Source organism: Rutidosis leptorrhynchoides, chromosome 11 (assembly GCF_046630445.1).
Source record: "Rutidosis leptorrhynchoides isolate AG116_Rl617_1_P2 chromosome 11, CSIRO_AGI_Rlap_v1, whole genome shotgun sequence".
Lineage (NCBI taxonomy): Eukaryota > Viridiplantae > Streptophyta > Magnoliopsida > Asterales > Asteraceae > Rutidosis > Rutidosis leptorrhynchoides.
This window is the reverse complement of record NC_092343.1, coordinates 229,705,147-229,727,313: the sequence shown is the minus strand read 5'-3', so window position 1 is coordinate 229,727,313 and position 22,167 is coordinate 229,705,147. Positions and strand designations below refer to the sequence as shown.

Below are 22,167 nucleotides of genomic sequence, written 5' to 3'. Positions count from 1 at the left end.
ACGATAGGTATACTTGCCTTTTGTGTTTTAGTTAAATTTAGGTGATTTCCTGTAGTAAATAAATATAAAACTGATAGCCTCTAGAACACATCAATAATACTAATCATGATATGGAATAAGGATAGAGAGAAAATTTTCCTTGACTGGCCTTAAATTCTTTATGTCATAATGTCGGAACGTTCATATGAGTCACCGTAATATAATCCCGGAAATTATATTACCCTGATTCATATGTGCATTCGACATTATTTCATATAGTCAAGGTGGCGTGTCAATCAAATTAAACAACGTGAGATTAAGATGAAATAAGAGTAGATATGAGTAGAAACATTTGAGGATAAATGCACAAGTAGTCAAGTAATTCCTACTTCAAGTCTATATGCCGGTTGTAGTCTAGACTCACTAATGTACCCTATGACTGGGGGTTGACACCAATGAACTCTAAATCCCTACAACCAACACTCTGATACCATCTGTAGCGACCCGTAAAAATTGTCATTGACGGCGCCGTCTACTTAGGTCCCGTTACGTGGTCATAAGTCTTTAAAACAACGTTTGACCAAAAATATGTCGCATTCATTTCAAATGTGAAGATTGTTTCAAAGTTTACAAGGTTAGTTCAGCCATAAGTTACGTTACAACGTTATAAGTACAAGTGAAATCTATGCGACACAATTTAAAAGTAGTTAAAAGACGCTCCATATATGCATATATACTCGACATCTAATGCAAGTATCAAAATAATGAGCGGAAGCATGTATCACAAAACGTTCAAGGACCTGAGAAAAACATAGAAATCTTTCAATGAAAACGTTGGTGAAATCATAGGTTTAAGTAAGTAAGTAAGTACAAATGAACCACAAGATTTGTATCATTGAATAATAATAAACCATTCTAAAATTTGTTATCACGAGCACCCAATTATCAAGGCTTAACTTTCCATCCATAGAACCCCATCACAATAGTGTTAGAACATACATTGTTTCTCGAAAATATATTTCATCCGAATAACGGTAGCGAACCGTCCGAATGAGGGTTTGTCAAACCCATATGACCATACAACATAAGTTCTCGCTTACACCCGGCAAGTGTAACTAATGATAATCGAATTGAGGATTTTTGTTCTAACTCGTATGTAGAATGTTTGTTTTTGTACTTGTGTTCACTTTGTAAAATGAAACGTTTATGTTTTCTCATCCCAAATGTAAGTTTAAAAGAGTAAAGGTGGGACTATGATCTCACCTTGAGTGCACGAGTGAATAAAGTACTTCACAAGATAACGTGTGCAAGAACGAATGCTAGTCTTGACCTAAACAAGTAGGTCGTATCAATAACGGTAAACACGATTGGTCAAAGATGTTCAATTAGTCCTATGGCTCGTTACGACTCGATTATATAGCATGTGAATCAAATTGTCAAGTTCCACGCAAGATACAAGTATAAAAGCATGTTAGAACGATTTCACAAACATTTGGTTAAGTTTGATTAAAAGTCAACTTTGGTCGGGTCAAAGTCAACAAAAAAGTCAACACGTTCGGGTCGAGTCCCGAACTATTTTTCTGAGGTTTTTAATCATATATAAGCATGTTAGAACAAATTACATGTGAATCGGAGGTGCGTAGCATAGAAAATATTTTTCGTAAAAGTGTAAATTTGATCAGAATTCAAACACGCCTAATGCCGCGCCGCGACCAAGGAGGGCCGCGCCGCGACACTCAACGTGAGCTGGTACCTGGGCTGGTGCAAGTGTTCAAGTCTCGAGCCAAAACTCATTTTAACACAACAAATGAACCGTAACCACTTAAAACGCATACCATACATCGTTGGAAAGGTAATTTAGCGAGAAATACAACTAAACACATATCATCAATCGATTCTAGCATTTACAACAATCAAAACCGCATTAAATGTTCATCTTTAACGATACTCAAGCTCATAAATGCAACCAATGATTCGAAAACCAAATGCACACATATAATACGCCGTTTCGTAGGTAATTACGCATACAATACAACTAAACACTTACAATTGACATTGCAAAGCATTCAATGCATCAAAAATCCATTTTACTTCTATCAAACCCTAACTCAAAATCACAAATTTAACAATGAAGTTTATGGAGTCTTTCCAAGTCTACCTACACATCAAATTGAAGCTAGTGATACTAGTAACACATTTAATACATGCACTTTTAACATCTATCAACATTTAAGCAACCAAATCAAAAAATCAAACTCACCAAATTTTAAGTTCATGCTAGTTACTTAAAATAACAAGATCGAGCATATATATCACATATTCATGTTAGACTTGAGCCATAGACACTAATTAACACTTTTATAAGTCAAAATCATCAATAACACAAAATCTAGTGTGTTTAGAAAGTTACCCAAATGAGATGTAATCGGTATGAATTCGAAGAGGAAGATGCAAGGATTCCAAATATGTAATTTGTTTGATTTGATGCTTGCTAGATCTTGAATAGATGATGAATCTTTGAATTGGATTTTTGAGAGAAATGTTGAAAGTATTAAGAAAAATGAAAAAGGAAAATGGATAATGAATGGATGAGGGAGGAGTTGACTCTTTGACCTAGTCACTTCTTTTGTCAATTGGCAATATTGGTCCCTCAAGTTTAAAGCGAGTGCGTGTATTACCTAAACGAGTTATTTTAAAACGCGTTTTAACGGAAGATGTTATAATCCTATAACGGACTTTAAATAAATAAACGGAAAGTAAACGGAAAAAGACAGGATGTTACAATAACAACTTGAACATACATAGAAACATGGAAGTAATATAGTTATGAAGATGGTTAATGTGTAATATAAATAATAATTCAAGACTAAGCATACATTAATATTATAAGTTATGAATTAAAGATTATGAAGTATGAATCATGAACTTGAAGATTATTGATGAAGTTATACAAGTTATAAATATATAAATGGTTAAAGGTTATAGTTATGATCTAATATGATAATAATGTGATAAGAATATTGATATGTATAAAGGTTAAGAAGATAAAGATTTAAACTTTATCATAAGTAATATCGTAACATGAACTAATAACATATATGTTATGTATAAGTCCAATACAGCTTTAAATACATAAATATTACATATATGTAACTATAGACAACGCACAAACTTATATTATATATATATATATATATATATATATATATATATATATATATATATATATATATATATATATATATATATATAGTGCACATTATATGACATATATGGAACATAATACTTGTGATGTATCCCTATACACACAAGGAATACATATGAACATATAATACATAGATACACACATATGAATTATATAAGTATATAATGAACTATAATCACAAACGGATAACGTATGACTTTCATGAGTCTCACCGCTACTTATGGTCATGGATGGTGTCTAGGTTGCCAGTTGGGATATGGTTGTGGATCTCGAATGTCACGACTTAAAGTCAGATCATGAGTCTTGGCCCCCGGTTATATCTGGCTATCCATTGACTTACTTGATAGCAACGAGGATCATTTGAGTTATACAACATTTAAACTTTGAGAATGGTTGGCATTAAAAACTCTTAAAAGAACACCGGTAATATATATGAACATATATGTCAAACACATAACTATAATGATGATGATGATGATGACCATGATGATCCAACTAACTTAAACCTAATGATGATAGGTTGAAAACTTTGGACTGCCGCTGCTATCACACCGTTACTGTACTCATAAGGTGAGTCATAGCCCCAACTTTTTAACTATTTTATAAACTGTTTCCGGGTTGAGAATACATGTCTTTTTCTGTTTTACAAGTAGACATACTAAACTTACATTCTATGCTGAGTTATAACCGAAAATCCTTTAGCTTTGGTAACTAGTAGCTATCAGTTTAAGAACTGGTGGGCGCGAATAGGTGTATATGGATCCATAGGGCTTGACATCCCCGTCCGTCCGGGTTAGAAACTAACCTAAACTTAACGGGCGTATGCTATTTGAGGTGGTATATTTTGGTTAGGTGTACATAACAACAGGGGTACTAAATGAACGTTAAAGCTTAGATACCGGTTGCTCAAACTTATAGAATCTTTTTATATTTTTAAAGATGCCGGCAAAACATGCAAACAAATCTTGTGGTCTACACTCTACACTTTATACTACCTAAACCTATGATTTACTCAACCTTCGTGTTGACATTTTTAGCATGTTATTCTCAGGTAATCTACTTTAGCTATGCTTCCGCAATAGAAGAAATGTTAGAGGTCAAGCATGGAAACTAAAGATTAAAGCATATAGAGTACGAAGACTGAACTTTGACCTCTGGTAATACAGCACGTCATAGTTTCATTTTGACGGGGTATTACACATTTAGTTTAATATATCAACTATTACTTCAGCCCATTTAGCTTGATAACTTAGGTTCATTTATTGATTGACCCAACAGTCCATTTAACCCATCACCAAAATAAATAACTACTATTGTTGGGCTAGCCCACCTAAATCATATGGATATGCATCATCAATAGTGTAAAAGGACAGGGCTAGACAATGATAAAAATGGATAGTGATTAAACCTTCTCGGTTTAATATTTGAGCAAACCTTCACAGTTCAATAAACCTTCACGGCTTAGGTGTTTATTAACGTAAATCAAAATTCATGATCAACTTACAATTGTTTTCGTAGGATAAACTTTAAACAAAGATATATTCAAAGTAAATGATAACTTGGAGTTGAATTCGGATCAAACTCTCTTATTCCCACGTGACCAGCAAGATGATTCTTATCCATTTCCTTTTCACATATCCTTATCATCCAATTTCCTTTCTCTGACCAACACTTTTAGCCCACTTTAAACTTTGTGGCCCAACATTAATACCATCCATGCACCTTACCATCGTTATTGGACCTGGACAACCCGTATCTACATCATTCCCCCTTCTTCGAAAAGACTCGTCCTCGAGTCTACATCGTAGCCACTACCATCGACAAATTGTGAAAAATTAACAATATTAAAATTGGCCGATATATTTTAATGATCTCGGACGTCAATCATGTATGTGTTGTTAATTTTCTCCAACACATAAAAAAGAACATCAACTGTCTCATCTTCACTCTCATGACGGATTGGCATGTCCAACCCGTACTCTTGTGACTCGTCTTCCTCTTCCTCAACGTCAGTATCATAAATAGGGACGGTATCTTCAACCACACAAAGTTCAGAAACGTACTTCATGTTAAAAACTTGATCAACCGAATCAACAAAGTCATCCGGTTGAGGCTTTCTTGAAAATTCAAGATTTTCAAGCTTCATCTCTATATTACGCAAGAGATGTTGCATGTCTTCCAACTCTTCAATCTTGCGATTCAATCTCTCGAACTCATCTTGTTTAGCCATGCCTGAAATCTGATACCAAATAGTGTAAAAGGACCGAGCTAAACAATGATAAAAATGGATAGTGATTAAACCTTCTCGGTTTAATATTGGAGCAAACCTTCACGGTTCAATAAACCTTCACGGCTTAGGTGTTTATTAACGTAAATCAAAATTCATGACCAACTGACAATTGTTTTCGTAGGATAAACTTTAAACAAAGATATATTCAAAGTAAAAGATAAATTGAAGTTGAATTCGGATCAAACTCTATTATTCCCATGTGACCAGCAGGATGATTCTAATTCATTTCCTTTTCACATATCCTTATCATCCAATTCCCTTTATCTGACCAACACTTTTAGCCCACTTTAAACTTTGTGGCCCAACATGAATACCATCCATACACCTTACCATCCCTGGACAACCCGTATCTACATCATTTAGTCTCGTTGGAAGACGATTTAAACCCAACCTCCAAATAAATATGTTGATTTTGCGTGGAATAAACATGCACCAATTAGTACATGGAAGAACCTGTTTGATAATGATAACTCCCATCTCCACGAATCCTATGGGTTTGTTATGTTTGTTATATCTTTAGTTTGGTTTGTAGCCGAGGTAAACATGTCTTCAACTTGTTAGTGAGACCGTTTCTTTTAAGTTTGTTTAGTTTGTCTAAAGCCCATTTATTTTTTTTTTATAATTATTAATTTATACTTGTTTTAAAGTAAATCATATTCCAATAGCACTATTAGAGGTCTATCCTATACCAAAAATAACGAAACCAAATTGTTTACTACCACGTATATCTCTTCTTTAACCACAATACAACCACTTCATACCAAATCTCCAACATTAATTCTTCTTAAAATAATGATCAATATATCCTCCTTCAACTAATAACCCTTAAATCAACATTCATTATTTATTTATTTATTTATTTATTTTTTAAATTTTTGCGGTTCAAAAAAATAAAAAAAAATGACCCTTAAAAAAAATATACACACACACTCTATTCCTTCATATTTTTTTCATCTCTGCAGAAAATATACAACCACACAAAGTAGCATACACATAAATTTCATAACATAGATCTCCCTTTTCATTCAAAGTATCAACCCGATCACTTTGGTAACCTTATTAAGAGCAAAAGATAATCGTACGCTCTAACAATCTTCCTTATAACATGCCCACGAGCACACACACAATACACTTAATGACGTTGTTTTGATCGAATTTAGGGCTAATTTATCTTTATATAATCACGATTAAAGCTAATTTAGAGTGGATTATTCCATTTTAGTTTGAAAATGAAGTTTTGTAATTGAATAATTAGACAAAAAAAAGTATGGGTCCATCAAGCCAACCGCCCAATAGTGGAAGTCACCATCATCTATTATCTCATCTCATACATATTCAAATCTCTTTTTCTAATTAATCACTATCACTATATCATACAGTAACCTTTTTCATTATCAAACAAAAAGACCATAGTCCACTAAATCCCCTCAAAACACCACCAAACAAACACATTTCCTCTAAACCATCACAACCTGCCTACTTTTCTTTTTGCTTCTGCTAATGCTATATCTTTGAAAATGGTTCAAAGAAAGGTTCCCAACAAGTTTGGTATCAAACCTCATCACCTTAAATCAGATACCCATTTATTGGTGAACCTTAGACCATCTTCCCCACAAACACATGAAAAACTCACCAAGATCATGAAGAAATCCAGACAAATCAAACGATCCGATGAATCACGATCGTTGCCACCATTTAAAAAGAAAAAAACACAAGTTTCCCATAACGATGAACCACGTTCGACACCAAATTACATGAAGTCCACCAGTTGTTTCGACGCAAGAAGAGAACGATCACCAACCAAGACTCCAACTAGTACAAAAAGCTCGAAAACAAACGGTGGTGGTTTAGATTCGGGACATAAAGGATCAAGAACCACGTCGAGTTTAAAGATGAGGGCTTTAACAAAAACTCCTAGTTTTAAACCTATAAGGCCTTCCAAAAAAGTAATATTATGTGAAGATTTGGATGCCCAAAGAGCAACATGTTCATCAACTCTAAAAGAATCAAAGTTTCCAGATTACCTTCAGCTCAATCCTGGTGGGACCCAGCTAGAAGGATCGTCCGCCATGAAAATATGCCCGTATACTTATTGTTCATTAAACGGTCATCATGCCGCTCCTGTACCACCGTTAAAGTGTTTTTTGTCTGCGAAAAGACAAGCTATTAAGACACAAAAGAGTTTTAAGCTCGGGTGTTTATCACCACGTCAGACAAAACCGGTTGTGAAGACAAACGACATCAAAGAGATGGCACAAGAAGTAGATGTAGAAAGGACACGTGTCACCAAAGAAGAAGAAGAAGAAGAAGAAGAAGAAGGAGGATGTGGAGATTTATTTATTGAAATTAATGGTAGCCGAGATTTCGAGTGTTCTGATATCGAGTGGGAAGAAGGATATTGTTCCGAAAAATCTAAAGATGATGTTTGTGATGAGCAGATTCAGAAGACGGGTGATAAAAAGTTGCACAGTGAGTTTGAAGAGCTGTACGATGAGAAGTTGCAGGGTGAGCTTGAAGAGTTGACCGATGAGAAATTGCACGGTGAGCTTGAAGAGTTGTACGTTGAAAAGTTGTGCCGTAAGCTTGACGAGTTGTACGATGAAGAAAGTGTGAGTTCGGGAGCTTGGACAGAGGAAGAAGAGGGTGATTCAGAATCTGACAGTTCGTATCAGCGAACGAAGATTAATCGAAAAATTAAAGATCAAGATTTAATGAACTATGATGAATTTGAAGTGTCATCGACAGATGCAAATGCAAATGCAAATGAAAAAATGGATGAACTTCAAAGCATGGATTTTTCTACCGGAGACGAGAATATCACGTGCAGCGTTGATTATTGGCGAGAAGAAACTTCGCAGGAGTCAAAAGGCATCCCGGAGAAATCAGAAGATGGAAATGAGAAGAATCGTACCACGATAATTTACAATTTTATACAATTTAACATTTCTATATTTGTTAATGGAGAAAAAACAGAGAATTTTGAGACATATAAAGGTTTTGTTGATGATACTACGATGAAGATCAAAGATGTCAGTGAATTTATGGAAGAACAAGGCATGAGTAACGTTGATGATGCAGCACAAAATCTTGACGCTTTTGAGAGTCAAGAAATTGTACCCAGCGAGCAGTTAAACGCAAATTACTTTGTGGTTTTCAAAGACGATAATTTAAAAGAACTTGATGAAGAACCCGCAATCAGCTCAGACAAAGAGCAAACAAATCTCACAGATGAAGTAAGATTTGAAACGGATTTAAAGGCAGGTTCTTTATGTCAAAAGAGCGATTTCGTTGATGAGCAGCCGGATCTTGCAACGAACATCAGAGGGCCCACACGAGGAGGCACGAAACGCCAACAGGAGATGGATGATTCACGAGAGTTCAACCCACGAGGACCAAATTTCTTACCAGAAGTTGAAGATCCAGATGCTGAATCGGTGGATTTAAAGCATCAGGATATGGATGAAAGGAAAAACGCAGAGGAATGGATGGTTGACTATGCCTTGCAACAAGCGGTCACAACACTTGCACCAGTACGAAAGAAGAAAGTTGCGTTGCTCGTTGAAGCTTTCGAAAAGGTGATGCCGGTTCCCAAATGTGATCAAACCCGTACTACAAAAGCTTTCACAAATGCAAGACCCATGCAAGCTTGCAGCTGATGTTACCACCGCTACCTAGTATTAATTCGAATAGATATTAAAATATCCTTGTTGCTTTATGTTTACTGATCTCAAAAGATGAACAAAATGTTGTAGTAAAACAAGTGGCTGAATTTTGCAGGTGGGGAAGCTGCAACGATATGATGATGATGGAAATGTTATCGAATATGGGATATGAATCATAATTTATCAGAAGAATTCAAATTAAAGTATGTTATGATGCAATAATGGCTAATAGCAGGCATTGAGTTCATGTAAAACACTATTAACTTATTAGTATCTCTAGTTTCTTCCTCTAGAGAAGGCTTATTGATTTATGTGTGTGTTTTAGTTGAGGCATTTTTGCCTCTGAAGATTATCTATCAAGTGTGTGATTTTATTAGTAGTGTTTAATCAAGCAAATTCACAAGTCTTATCGATGCAGAGCACAGATTACATAAGCATAATTTAACGGTAGTACAATAACAAAACAATGAAATGTTCATGCCTTTATCGAATGGGATTCAAGATTAAGTGAAACAACTAATCGAATAACTTCCTGCTGTTATAATGTTTTGTTAAAAGAACATTATTCCGTGCAGCATCACATAATAATTGTACAGGAGAACTATCCTTCAAAAGGAACTACCTTTTGGTATATAATTTTTATAATTTTAATTCTCTCAAAAGTCACTTGAGCAGAATCTAGCTAAACAAAAAGAGTGCATGCCATAAACCATTGAAGCTGGCATCAGATAATCTAATCTACTTGTTAACCATGAAACTTAATTAAAGAGACCGGTTGTGAGCCTAACAACTAAATTGTAATCTATACAAACTTTCCAGGTAAAAGGATGCAAAACAATTTCATTACGCGATTAACCTGCATGTTTATAAAACAATATTACTTGGTGATTAGGATTCAATGGCTATGTTGTAATTAAAGTTAGTTAGACAAACACTACAATATCAAAATTAAGGGGATTTCATCAGCAAACTTATTGTTCTTATCAGATAGAATCATTGACTTATAGAGAATACCCAGAGGAAGTATTTATATTTATTAACAGATAAACAAAAGGTGTACAGAAGAAGGAAATCAGCACTATATCGCATATAAGGTTCGTTTCCAAAAATAAATTATAATACGACAAATAAAAAGTATATATGATGATATAACCCATAAGTATCAATTTGGAGCCAAATCATGTATTCGGACACAAGAGATGGTACCAAATATCAACAAAGAAGTAATCTCACACTATTAATAAGATACTGAATAGTAACAGAACAATTTGTTTCGCCTAAAAAATATAGGATTTGAACTCATCTTGTTAACCTGAGCCCTGCAGTATAATGGTAACGCAACAAACCTCATTCAAGAGACGAATCTTGGCTTGTTGATGAGACATTGATTGTTTTATTATCCTTTAATTGGACCACAATTGCAGAGGACTCCATTATGAGAGACTCAAGTCGTCTGTAGTAATCATTTAAAACACTGCCATTCAAAATTTGTTCTTCAAGAGCTAACTTATCACCTTGTTTGACATTTTTATTGGACAGAATATCATTGAACAACTTTAATGCATCGTTTGTTGATAAATGATTCACAGATTCATACAAGTCATGGAACTTGTCTCTTGTTTCTTGAGATTCAATAATCTTCTCTCTTAATTCATCAGGAAGACAATTCAGAGCACTGGACAAAGTCACAAACACCAAAACAGAAACAAAATGTTTAAAACAATGAAATCTGATTATCAAATTTTAGTTAACTAATAAATAAAGGAAAAATAACATACCCTGTAACACCTCTAACGAGACCCAAATTAAGTCCAACAGCTACAGATTCCTTAAATCCAACATTAAACCCTTCTTGAGCTGAAGCTTCTTTCCCTGCTATTATGCCATCGCGGTATCCAATCTATTCAAAAATTAAGAGTTAATATATATATATATATATATATATATATATATATATATATATATATATATATATATATATATATATAAAATACACCAGTATACATGTAGATTGTGTATGTATTGAGGATACCGCATGGAATTGGTCTTTTCTTCTTTGCCATTCCCTGCCTGCATCAGACGATGATTCTTCATCACACCACTGTTCGTCCTCAACATCTAAAATAAAATATAATAATGGGTAACAAGTGCCACATTAAGTATATATGTAAATGATGTAATCATATCATATGAGGTTGCAAGATAAAGTAGTTACAGTTTACTTAATTTTGTTAACTATTATTATACTAACTTTTAACATCTAAAATAATAAGATTCCATATCCTGTTAAAATTTACTCTGTATAAAACAAGTAGATGACATCAAATTTCAACTGCAATAGTATAACAAATAGCTAAAAGCCTAATATAGTTGCTATATATCACACTACAGATAATCTGGTATTAAATATTATTCAGTAAGTCTGCAATATTCCAAAAACAAAAATAGTTTAAGCATTAAGTTTTAAGTTAGAGAGAAAATAAATAATCTAAGAGTTTGTTTAGTTTTCATTCCCTTTTTGTAAAAGGGTTTTTCCATAGATATAAGGTTCCAACAAATGTTAGGGAAGCGAATAAAGTAGCTTGAAAAAACTGCATATATCTTATTTATCAATGAAATCAAAGAGACTATTTCCATTCTGAAGGACAACTACAACAGGGTTGTTATTTTCATACGATGTACTTTTACAATAGCATGTGTTTAAAACTTAAGAAAGTAAAATATAAATATAAATGATTTTCGACCAGCGTTCTGGAGGCGCGTTCTTAAGGCACGATTTTTACCCGAGTTTTCGACCAGCATTCTGGATGCGCGATTTCGAGGCGTGTTGTCGAAAACGGGCGCCGAAAAACGCCCCTTGAAAACGCGCCTCAAAATCGCGAGTTGAAAACGCGCCTCCAGAACGCTGGTCGAAAACTCGGGTAAAAACGCGCCTCAAAAAACGCGCGTCGAAAACGCATGTCGGAATCGCGCGTCGAAAACGTGCCTCGAAATCACGAGTTGAAAATGTTGATCGATAAAGGACTTGCTGGGCCGTTTTTGCCAGTTCGAGTACGAGACTTGGGTGTAGTAGTACTATAACGGTTTTGACACATACTAAGGACTCCTTTTGTAAAGCAACTTATTGTGCTTTTATTCCAGCCAACGAAGCTCCGTCTAATCAAATAAGGGCTCGGTTCGGTTCACCCATCATACCTATTAAGTAGAAGGCAGGCGAACTCGGACCAGTGCAACAAAGTTTAGACTCTCGTGATTAGACTCGGTAACAGAAGAGGTTGTGCAAAAAGGAAAGGGAAAAGAAGCTTTGCAAAAGCTAAAGCCGAAGCTCTTTGGGCGATATTATAACATAGCGCATTTTCCTCATGATTAGGGTGATGTGGTTGTTCCATCGGTTTTCTTTATGGAGGGATCTATTATTCAAATATTCTTGAAAGGCGGATTGACAAGTGTGACGAGGAGATGGAGATTCCAGAAAAGTCTACGAATAAGTAAGTGAAGGCTTGGCTTACGTGCTCAGCTCAAGCAAGAAGCTATAAAGTCAAGCCTATTGAATGGTGGCAGATTATGCGAAGTTGACACTTAACTGAGAAAATTAACAAAAGTTAACGACACCCCTCTTTTTGATTAACTTTTGAAAAAAAGACTCCTTTTTTCTTTTTTTATATATCCGAATGAAATAGATTACCTGGAATAGGAAAACAGGCAAAATAGGTTACCTTTTTATGAAATATACCCAATTCTCTATTGTATAACTATGCTTATACGGAGTATACTTTATGATTTTGACTTAATAGACACACCAGGAAACTGACTTGTAATATGGTAGACTTTAGATTTCACTTTTATTAGTTAAATTGTAATACATCCTTTGTTTATATATTGCAACTTTTTCAATATCAAATTCTCAATCTTTTTGTACATTCACATTTTACAAGTTATACAATTGGACATTTGGACAACATAAACATAGCATCTTTTATGTTGTCGCAAACACATATAATTGGATAATTTAAATGGATAGATATTTAAACAACTTTCATTTAGCATATTAATTAAGAAGTGAATTTGGTTTTAAAAAAAATTAAATAATTAAAAAAAATTAAGAAGTGAAAATTGCATATAATACTGCTTACTCCTTATATACTATATACCTAGCCAAGTCACAAAATCTTATTATGACCCCGTAGTTTATATTGCACTCTAGACATATGAGTAAATTTCACATTAGACACAATGTTAATAAGCCTCCATGTAGTTATCTTTAGACGTATCCAAGGAAGGTAATATTCACAAAAAGGGTTGTATCGACGAATAACCAAACTCCGGATTCTTAGGATCCAATGTGACCCTTCCACAAGACGACCAACATAAACATATATTAAACATAAAATGAATAAATCTTAATAAAAAACTATATAAACTCTATCAACAAAGAAAAATATCCAATGAGATGGGTTCAAAAGAGGCCTTTACAAAAAGGATCTCTTGAGTAGGTTGTGGAAACAATATTCTGATCAAGTTATATTACTTTCTATCTTAAAAACTACCGAAACCAAGTATATCCTAGTACCATTAATAAGAAACAAAGAAAACGCGAGCTTGTACCTAGTAAGCCAGAATGCGTGGTATCAGGAACCGACGGTCCACCTTTCGGTTTCAAGATCTCTGAGTAAAGTTCATCAGTAAGACTTCTCTCCATCTACCTAAAGTGAAAACACTACAAATAAGTTATTTAGCATAGACTGCACGCAACTGACATAAATCGTTTACACTACATATAAGTTATTTAGCATAGTACCACTTGGCTTTATTGTATGTTAAATACGGAGTATATACGAAACAAACAAAATTCATAGGTCTTGGCTGTATTTATAATTGTTAAGTATTAGATTAATTGCAATAGTAAGCGAAGAATTATAAAGCAAACGACAGTGGTTGATTACCTCAGTAGGAAGAAGGGAAACGGGGTTGAGGCACAACAATCAAGAATTGCAGCAGAGCAGGGACTGTCGCAGTCTTTAGAACTTTGGAATATAAAAATCTCTAAACCAAAAATTAAGGGTTAAGAAGGTGTAGAACCTAGCCAATTACAATGTTCTTTTAATAAAATACTCTTACAGTAAACAAAAACAATTATGAGTGTTTTTTATTACTAATCCAGTCATCACCTTTTCATATTGTAATTGCAGCACTCACAAACGTCCAAACAAAACCGGTTACATAATTGAAGTTGAGAATTAATTAAAGTTCAGCTATTCCCCATTCAATCCACAATAGGGTAGTCACTAAATATGTTTCCAGGGATACGTAAGGAAACAATGTGACTGCACTAGGTAAATAATGAAAAAATAGCCTATGTTATTTGGGTATTCGTTGTTCGATTTCATACAACTTATAGTTCAATTTAATTGTATTAATTGGAGCTAAATGTATATAGCATGAAACACATACCGGATGTATAATTACATGCCTAAATGGATGCGAGTCAGCAAGCTGTATAGGGTTGGTTGGTGTAAATTTGTTCATGTTTCTCTGGTCAAAGTAGTTATCAAGGTTATGTTATACATACAAGTGAAAGAATATTATTACATGGGGTTCAAACCATCACTTTAGAAACAATTGTAACGCAATTCATATCGCTAAGGCATTTCATCGAACAGGTATAATGTATTCCAAGAAACACTAATAAGTTTAAACTCCTAAACGATCTTAATTTCAACAATCGACTAAAACAAATAAATTAATATCAGTTGTTTCACTAAAAAGCAACTAAATTCAAATTCTTTCCTATCAATTCGTTTACCACTAAGTGATTGAACGTTTCTTGATCATCAATCCGTGTAATTAGAGGTTGAACTAGTTCGTATATAAGCATAATAATTTGAAGAAATACAGTACATACAGATGCATAATAAATAAATAAATATAAGAATTAGTAATTAATATACATACCACCGATTATTATGTGGTGACGTAAATCAGGTAATCTGAACCACTCTTCTTTTCTTATGTGAAGACCGATTATTATGTGAAGACGTGCTACAAAAATCAAAAGCGATTGAATGGAATTTGGATCTTTCTTTTCTTTTCTAGTGGGTTTAAGAAATTAAAAGAATGAATCCGATTGATGATTAGGGCCGAGTTGATAATGGGCCTATTAAATTCAAGTGGGCTCCGTTTGTTTATAGACTGTGGATTAAAGTGTGTGGCCTTGGCCAATTAATTAATATACATAGAGACAGTTTTTAGCCTATGGGTGTTGCTAGAGCTTATCAGATCTTACAGGAGTTTGAGATTATGATTTTGATAAGTTTCAATTCATAAGTTTCGTTTGGTAGACAAAAAAGTAAAACTTATAAAAATTATAAGCTCTTAAAATATACGCTACTTATAGTAGCTTATGAAAAAAGTAGATCTTATAAACTAGAAAATAAGCTCCAACTAGTTTACCAAACACTTATAGAAAATAATAAGCTCCAGCTACTAGCTTTAAAAATAAGTTCCGACTCCAGATATAGTACATAGGCTCCCGCTCCAGCTCTAGCACATAAGCTCCAGCTCCAGCTCCAGCTCCAGTTAGTTTCATTCAAACACACTCATATATGCCTAAGATGATAGTTTTCCTTGTAAATTAGTTAAGATTAATATGTGAGCAATTTAGTGTAATTTATAAGGATTTGATCTTCATTTGAAATGGATTAGAAGGTACGTAGTGTACGCTCATTAAGTGATAGACTACTCGGATTCAAAAATGGTTTTTTCATTCCTAACTATTATGACTTGGTCAGCTCAAAATTTCAATGAGTGACCAAGTGTTTTTCATGCTATGTCTTCTAGATAGTATCGTGTTATGTCTTCTAAACATCATGCTATGTCTTCTAAACAACTTCGTGTTATGGTTTCTTAGTCAGCACAAGTTTTTTGTATTGGGTACTAAGTGTTTCTCGTGATAACAGGTCGGAGTAATATATAACATTTATTATCTTTAGATATTCGCTAATAAAAAATATTTCTACTTGTATATACGCAGCTTCAACGGCTTATTTCATGAATATTTACCACTATTTATGTGTACACCCCTAAAATATGATCATAGTAAATCACATTATTCTATGAACCTTTTAACTATTTTTTTTTTAAAAAAAGAAAAAAAGAAAAAAAACGAAAAACACACACATCATAAATAGTCTACATGAAAACTTGAACCGGTAAACTCAAAACTAATGAGTGATATTAGTACTGCTAAACTAAAGGTCTTTTAACCATGAGGGTACTGGTGTTGACGTGGTAAGACTATGGCCTTTCAATGTGGAGATCAAGGGTTGGATTCCGTGAAACTACACGGTTATTCTCTCTTATGACCATAGAGGTTCAACTCTAATGACTCCGGACTGCTCACATAGCGGGTAGTCATCTAGGATTAATCTTTTCAGAAAAGGTTGAATACCCAAGTTAATAGAAGAGATTAAAGGTCTTCTGGTACTACCACGTTCTGGTTAATTGGGACTCAATGTCAATATACGTTTTTAAAAAACTTTTTCCTATTTAATATTTGGTTGCTTAAAACTCTTTACTTAACATTTAAATCCAAAGCAAGGACCACACTATTGTCAACATCATCGTTGCACTAAATGGTCTTTCTCTCTTTTCCTTTTTTTTCTTATAAAAAAGCGAACATCATTTTGAACCAATTATAAATTTTTCTCCATCCCAAATTTATTTATTCTTAAAAAACACGTAATTTCAAAAAAAAAAAAAAATCTTTATATTTCAAAAACTTCTTAAGTTATATTTTTTTATTTGATTAGATTTTAATTAAGACGTAGAGAATACTAATTTGTAAGTGATCAAGAAGCAGGGAAAAGGCAACTAACCAATTTGTAAATCCGACACACCCTATAAGTACATTTAGAACTCCAACTTACAAACTCACTCAACATCAAAAAACAATGTCTTCTCATCTCAAAAACACAGTTACAATCACATTCTACTTAATACTCTCTTCATCTATTTTTTATCAATCTAATGGAGTTTTCTATGAAGAGGTTTCGGAAGCCATATCGATGAAACGAATGGAGAAAACAACACACTTTCACTTTTTCTTCCATGACATCCATAGTGGTAAAAATCCATCAGCTATCAAGATTGCAGGAACCCAAGATTCTAGTCTCTTTGGTGACACGTATATGATGGATAATGCATTAACCGAAGGCCAAAATGTGTCGTCAAAAATGGTTGGAAAGGCACAAGGAATGTATGCATTTGCAGCAAAGAATGAAGCAGCATTGCTTATGGTGGTGAATTATGAGTTTAGTTATGGGGAGTTTAATGGGAGTAGTATTAGTGTGCTCGGGAGAAATCCGGTTTTTAGCGACGTGCGAGAAATGCCGATTGTTGGAGGAAGTGGGCGGTTTAGGTATGCAAGTGGTTATGCTTTGGCTCATACGGTTTACTTTGATCCTAAAACATCAGATGCAATTGTTGAGTATAATTTATATGTGAAACATTACTAATTGGAACTTGTTGGATTTTTGTTCATTAGTCTTAATTATTGGTGTTTAAGTTCTGTTTGACGTACACATGTGATATGCATTCATGTTTATGATTTTTTTCTCAATTACGATCGGTTTACATTTTATACATTTATATATACTAAAGGAATCGTGTATTTGTACTTGGTAGCTAATTTAAGTTATATATGATGTAACAACTATTGTTTCAAAATAGAGGTTATACTTGCACCATTAAAGTGTTAAAATATTGATGCAAACTAAAAGCCAACAACTGCCCACCTACAAAAATTGACTACGGATTTTCTTGTTTGTCTTATTCATTTAATGCATTGTAGGCTATGTTATCTTCAATATCTTTTGCATGATTTTCTTATAAAGTTGGTTAACATCTATCATTTATTACTTTGGTTTATTAGGCTTACATTTTTGTATTTAAGCATAGGTAAGGTGTATCATTTCAACTCAATCAATACACATTCTCTTTTGCAATCTATCTTATTTCATATTGTTTTTCTTACCTTCACATTTACAGCAATTTAATCAGAGCTTGGTTTTAAACTTGGTTAAAGTTTGATCCTAAGTTAAACTTGTGTGCAATTACTCAAAGTTCAAAGTTAGTTATCTTGCTATCAAAAATGGAAGGCACAAATAGTAACAATGGTGGTATGATCAATGGCATAGAAAGACTTGTAGGTAACAGCTACAAGTATTGGAAGATGTGTATGGAGGCTTATCTTCAAGGTTAAGATCTATGGGAACTTGTGGCCGGAAGCGATGCCATAATTCCCGTAGAAACTCTTGAGCAAGGCGAGTCACGAAGAAAATGAAAGATTAAGTGTGGGAAGGCTCTCTTTGTGTTGAGGAAATCAATTAGTAAAGAGTTCATAGAACACGTTCGTGATCTTAACTCGCCAAAGAAGGTTTGGGATACTCTTGAGAAACTCTTTACCAAGAAGAATACCACACGGTTGCAATTCTTGAAAAATGAGTTAGCAATCTCAAGACAAGAAGGTATGTCAGTTTCTAAATATTTCTTACGGGTGAAAACTCTTTGTTCTGAAATTTCAGAGATTGATACAAACGAGAAAATTAGTGAATCTCGGTTGCGAAGATATTTAATTCGTGGTTTGAAGAAAGAGTATGTTCCGTTCATAACCTCTATACAGGGGTGGTCTACTCAACCTTCGGTTGAAGAATTAGAGAATTTGCTCTTTGCTCTCTAATCAAGAAGCTTTGGCCAAGCAAATGGTTAAAGGATTTGAAAATGATGCGGTATTGTTTTCAAACGGGAAGAACTTCAAGAAAGGTTATTCTAGCAAAGAAAAAGAAAAAGAGCAAACTAGTTACAAAAGTAACTATGAAAAGAAACCTCCCACATGTTACAAGTGCGGGAAGGTTGGTCACATCAAGAAATATTCTCGTTCTAAAGTCACAAAAGCAAACGTGGCTTGTTCAAGCAACGATGATGATGAAGTCAAATGGGATTAATGTTTTACCGTTGATACGGTTGTTAAGAAGAATTAATGGATTATTGATTCGGGTTGCTCTCATCATGTGACCGGTGATGGAACTCTTCTTCATGACGTTAGAGATCACAATCAAAATCGAGTTGTAATCACGGCCGACAACTCAAATCATCCAGTTAAAAAGGAAGTTAATGCTATTATTGATGTTAATAATAATACTTTTACTTTGAAAGATGTTTATCTTGTTCCTAAATTGACCAAGAATCTAGTTTTGGTACCTCAAATTACCGAATCTGGAAAATATGTTCTTTTTGGTCCAACGGATGTGAAAGTCCTTGAGAATGTCAAGGAGATTGTGGGTGATGTTCTTTTCACGGGAGAAAAGAAAGGTTCTTTGTTTGTGTTGTCCGCAGGTGAGGCTTATGTGAAGAAAACAAGTCAAACCGACAACAGAGCTATTTGGCATGCTATACTAGGCCATGTGGGATATCAAATGTTGCAAAAGATATTCTCACATAAACTAGTTAATGGAATTCCTTAATTAAAGAATGTTCGTGAGGAAATAATATGCCAATGATGTCAATATGGAAAGTCATACTGATTTCCATATAAGAAGTCAATAAATCGAGAACAAGGTTTGCTTGACTTGATTCATACGGACTTGATGGGGCCAACAAAAACACCAAGTTATAGCGGTCATTTCTATGTCATGGTGCTAATTGATGACTATTCTCGGTTTACTTGGGTGAAATTTCAAAAGGAGAAAAGAAAAGCCTTATCAAATTTCATAGATTTCAAAGAAGCGGTAGAATCAGAATTTGGGAGAAAGGTAAAAGCTCTTAGGAGTGATAATGGTGGAGAATTCATATTAAATGATTTCTTTACTTATTGTAAAACAAATGGTATTTCTCGCTAAATGACTTGTCCGGATACTCCACAACAAAATGGGGTTTCAGAAAGAAAGATTGCTTACCTTGTTTCAATATGCTTATCTTGGTTACATGACAAGGGGTTGCCTAGGGAGCTATGGGTGGAAGCACTTCAATGTGCTTGCATTTTTCTAATCGGTTACCATCTTAGCCAGGTACACAAAAATCATCTTTTGAGCTAGCTTATGGTGAAAAGCCTAATGTAATGTAACAACCTGACTTCATAGACCCAAAAACGCGTACCAAAAAAAAAAAATTTATGGCAGTGCATCTGGACGGCGTCCAGAATCCTGGACGGCGTCCAGCTCAGAAGGGTGGGACAGCGTCTAGAGTTTTAGGACGGCGTCCAGCTCAACCAACTGGGACGGCGTCCAAGGAATTGGGACGGCGTCCCAATGGCCTTCCAGCCACTGATCACGGGTCCAACTCACACGAGCGGAAAACCCGCTTCCCGACACTTTCAAACGAAAACCTTTTTACCACAAGTCAATATAAATGAAACTAAGAGATTTTCATCATCAAATCAAGTTTTACATCAACGGGCCCACATCGCCCAATTTACGAGTTTCGTTCAAAAATAAAAGTTTCGACCAAATATAAGTTTAAGTTCCAAACGACACTAGAGCATGGTGTTTGGGGTTAAACTACCCAATCTCGGTCGAACTCCAAAAGCTAACACCCAAAAGCATCCCCTAACAAGACAAGCGGGAGATCACTAATCCAATTGAATGCTCTTACCCTTGTCAATGCCCGAGCCTATAAAAAAAAGTAAACAACGAGAGGGTAAGCAAAGCTTAGTGAATGCAATAATTATACATACATATATATAACCCATCGATTTGCAATCACAATTACCGAATACCTTGTACGAACTTGAAACTCAAATTAGCATAACATCATACCCGAAATACTTAACAAGTCGTACATTATCACAAAACCGCATTGGCATATACTCAACACAATATATTTAAACAATATGCTAAACAATCCACAATCTCAATATGGTTAACCAATATCGCTATGGTGCTACCGGCTCGTGGTTCACACCATACGCTTTTGAGTCATACTCGTTTATAGTGCTACCGGCTCGTGGTTCACACTCGATGCTACCGGCTCGTGGTTCACATCTTAGTTTATAGTGCTACCGGCTCGTGGTTCACACTCGATGCTACCGGCTCGTGGTTCACATCTTAGTTTATAGTGCTACCAGCTCGTGGTTCACACTCGATCACACACATGTTATGGCACTACCGGCTCGATGGTTCATACCATAACACCCACAAATAAATACGTCATATACACATACGTATAATTACTCCACTCACCTTAGAGTCTTCGTGAAAGATAACCGAACTTGCCACTTCAATGTAATGTACCTATTACATTTTAGCACATAATCAATTCACAACTCAAGTCGGTCAAGCAACTCAGTCAAAATCTAGAGTCTTTTGACCCAAAGTGCAATCCCGACCCATTTTGCACCCTTAACCCTAATAATGGGTTAACTTCACCAAAAACCCTAACTCTAGCCAATTAAGGTCTTAACACACTTTTAACCACAAAGTTAACTCGTTTTCATACATGCAAGACAACCTAGGTCATCAAAGACCCATTTGACCCATTTCAAGGTCAACATACCCATTTAGGTCACCCACAACCCAAATGACACCCACTAACATAACTATTAGTGTACTAGTGATTTGCTAGGCCTTTAAGACCCATTTACCCTTTCAAAACCCTAGGTTAGCCACCATTTGGGTCTTCATGACCCAAACTTACCCAAAAACCCCAAATTACTCACAAATGGGTTTTATGTGCAATACTAACCCAAACCCTAACCCTTAAACACATTAAACTTAGGTAATCAAGTTTAAGGCTTACCACAACAATCAAAACGTAGCTAAGGAGGAGGTGAACAACTTTAACTCCCGAGTTCTAACCCGAAATGAGCTTCTTCTTCCCCGATTTAAGCTTTCTCACACTTAACCACCCCCTCTCTCTCTAGAATGAATGGATGATGTTTGGTGGTTGAGAAATGAAGTAATGAGCTCACCAAACTGATCCTAAGGCCCTTAAGTCGTCCATACATGTGAAATTACCAAATTGCCCAACTAAATAACTTA

The 22,167-nt window shown here is 34.7% G+C and overlaps 3 protein-coding genes across 11 annotated transcripts; 2 read left to right on the top strand and 1 right to left on the bottom strand.

Moving 5' to 3' along the window:
- Positions 1 to 6,863: 6,863 nt before the first annotated feature.
- LOC139876379 (uncharacterized) lies at positions 6,864 to 9,358 on the top strand. Of its 2 annotated transcripts, none has more exons than XM_071863691.1 (2): positions 6,864 to 9,049; positions 9,252 to 9,358. In XM_071863691.1, the coding sequence occupies exons 1-2, from the start codon at positions 6,992 to 6,994 to the stop codon at positions 9,306 to 9,308; spliced, it is 2,115 nt and encodes a 704-aa protein (XP_071719792.1). In that variant the 5' UTR covers positions 6,864 to 6,991; the 3' UTR covers positions 9,309 to 9,358. The 2 variants fall into 2 exon arrangements, with proteins under 2 accessions (XP_071719792.1, XP_071719791.1); XM_071863690.1 differs by having other exon boundaries at positions 6,864 to 9,148.
- Positions 9,359 to 10,195: 837 nt separating this feature from the next.
- Positions 10,196 to 15,197, bottom strand: LOC139876969 (uncharacterized). 8 transcript variants are annotated; one of them, XM_071864371.1, is made up of 6 exons: positions 15,089 to 15,197; positions 14,080 to 14,179; positions 13,742 to 13,839; positions 11,169 to 11,254; positions 10,915 to 11,036; positions 10,196 to 10,811 (listed from the first exon to the last, which is right to left on the bottom strand). In XM_071864371.1, the coding sequence occupies exons 3-6, from the start codon at positions 13,833 to 13,835 to the stop codon at positions 10,484 to 10,486; spliced, it is 630 nt and encodes a 209-aa protein (XP_071720472.1). In that variant the 5' UTR covers positions 13,836 to 13,839; positions 14,080 to 14,179; positions 15,089 to 15,197; the 3' UTR covers positions 10,196 to 10,483. The 8 variants fall into 8 exon arrangements, with proteins under 8 accessions (XP_071720472.1, XP_071720473.1, XP_071720476.1 ...); XM_071864372.1 differs by lacking the exon at positions 15,089 to 15,197 and adding an exon at positions 14,940 to 15,037; XM_071864375.1 differs by lacking the exon at positions 15,089 to 15,197 and adding an exon at positions 14,940 to 15,037 and having other exon boundaries at positions 13,742 to 13,835.
- A 1,888-nt stretch (positions 15,198 to 17,085) lies between these two features.
- LOC139877886 (dirigent protein 22-like) lies at positions 17,086 to 17,753 on the top strand. The gene has a single exon (XM_071865285.1). It carries the CDS (start codon positions 17,086 to 17,088, stop codon positions 17,647 to 17,649), a length of 564 nt encoding a protein of 187 aa, XP_071721386.1. The 3' UTR covers positions 17,650 to 17,753.
- The last annotated feature ends 4,414 nt before the right edge of the window (positions 17,754 to 22,167 follow it).

Excerpts from the sequence above, each read along its gene's own strand:
- LOC139876379 (XM_071863690.1), top strand. The coding sequence starts at position 6,992 with ATGGTTCAAAGAAAGGTTCCCAACAAGTTTGGTATCAAACCTCATCAC.
- LOC139876969 (XM_071864371.1), bottom strand. The coding sequence starts at position 13,835 with ATGGAGAGAAGTCTTACTGATGAACTTTACTCAGAGATCTTGAAACCG. Across the intron at positions 11,255-13,741 it reads CACGCATTCTGGCTTACTAG|ATGTTGAGGACGAACAGTGG; the intron begins GTACAAGCTCGC and ends ATTTTATTTTAG. Across the intron at positions 10,812-10,914 it reads CTCGTTAGAGGTGTTACAGG|TGCTCTGAATTGTCTTCCTG; the intron begins GTATGTTATTTT and ends GACTTTGTCCAG.
- LOC139877886 (XM_071865285.1), top strand. The coding sequence starts at position 17,086 with ATGTCTTCTCATCTCAAAAACACAGTTACAATCACATTCTACTTAATA.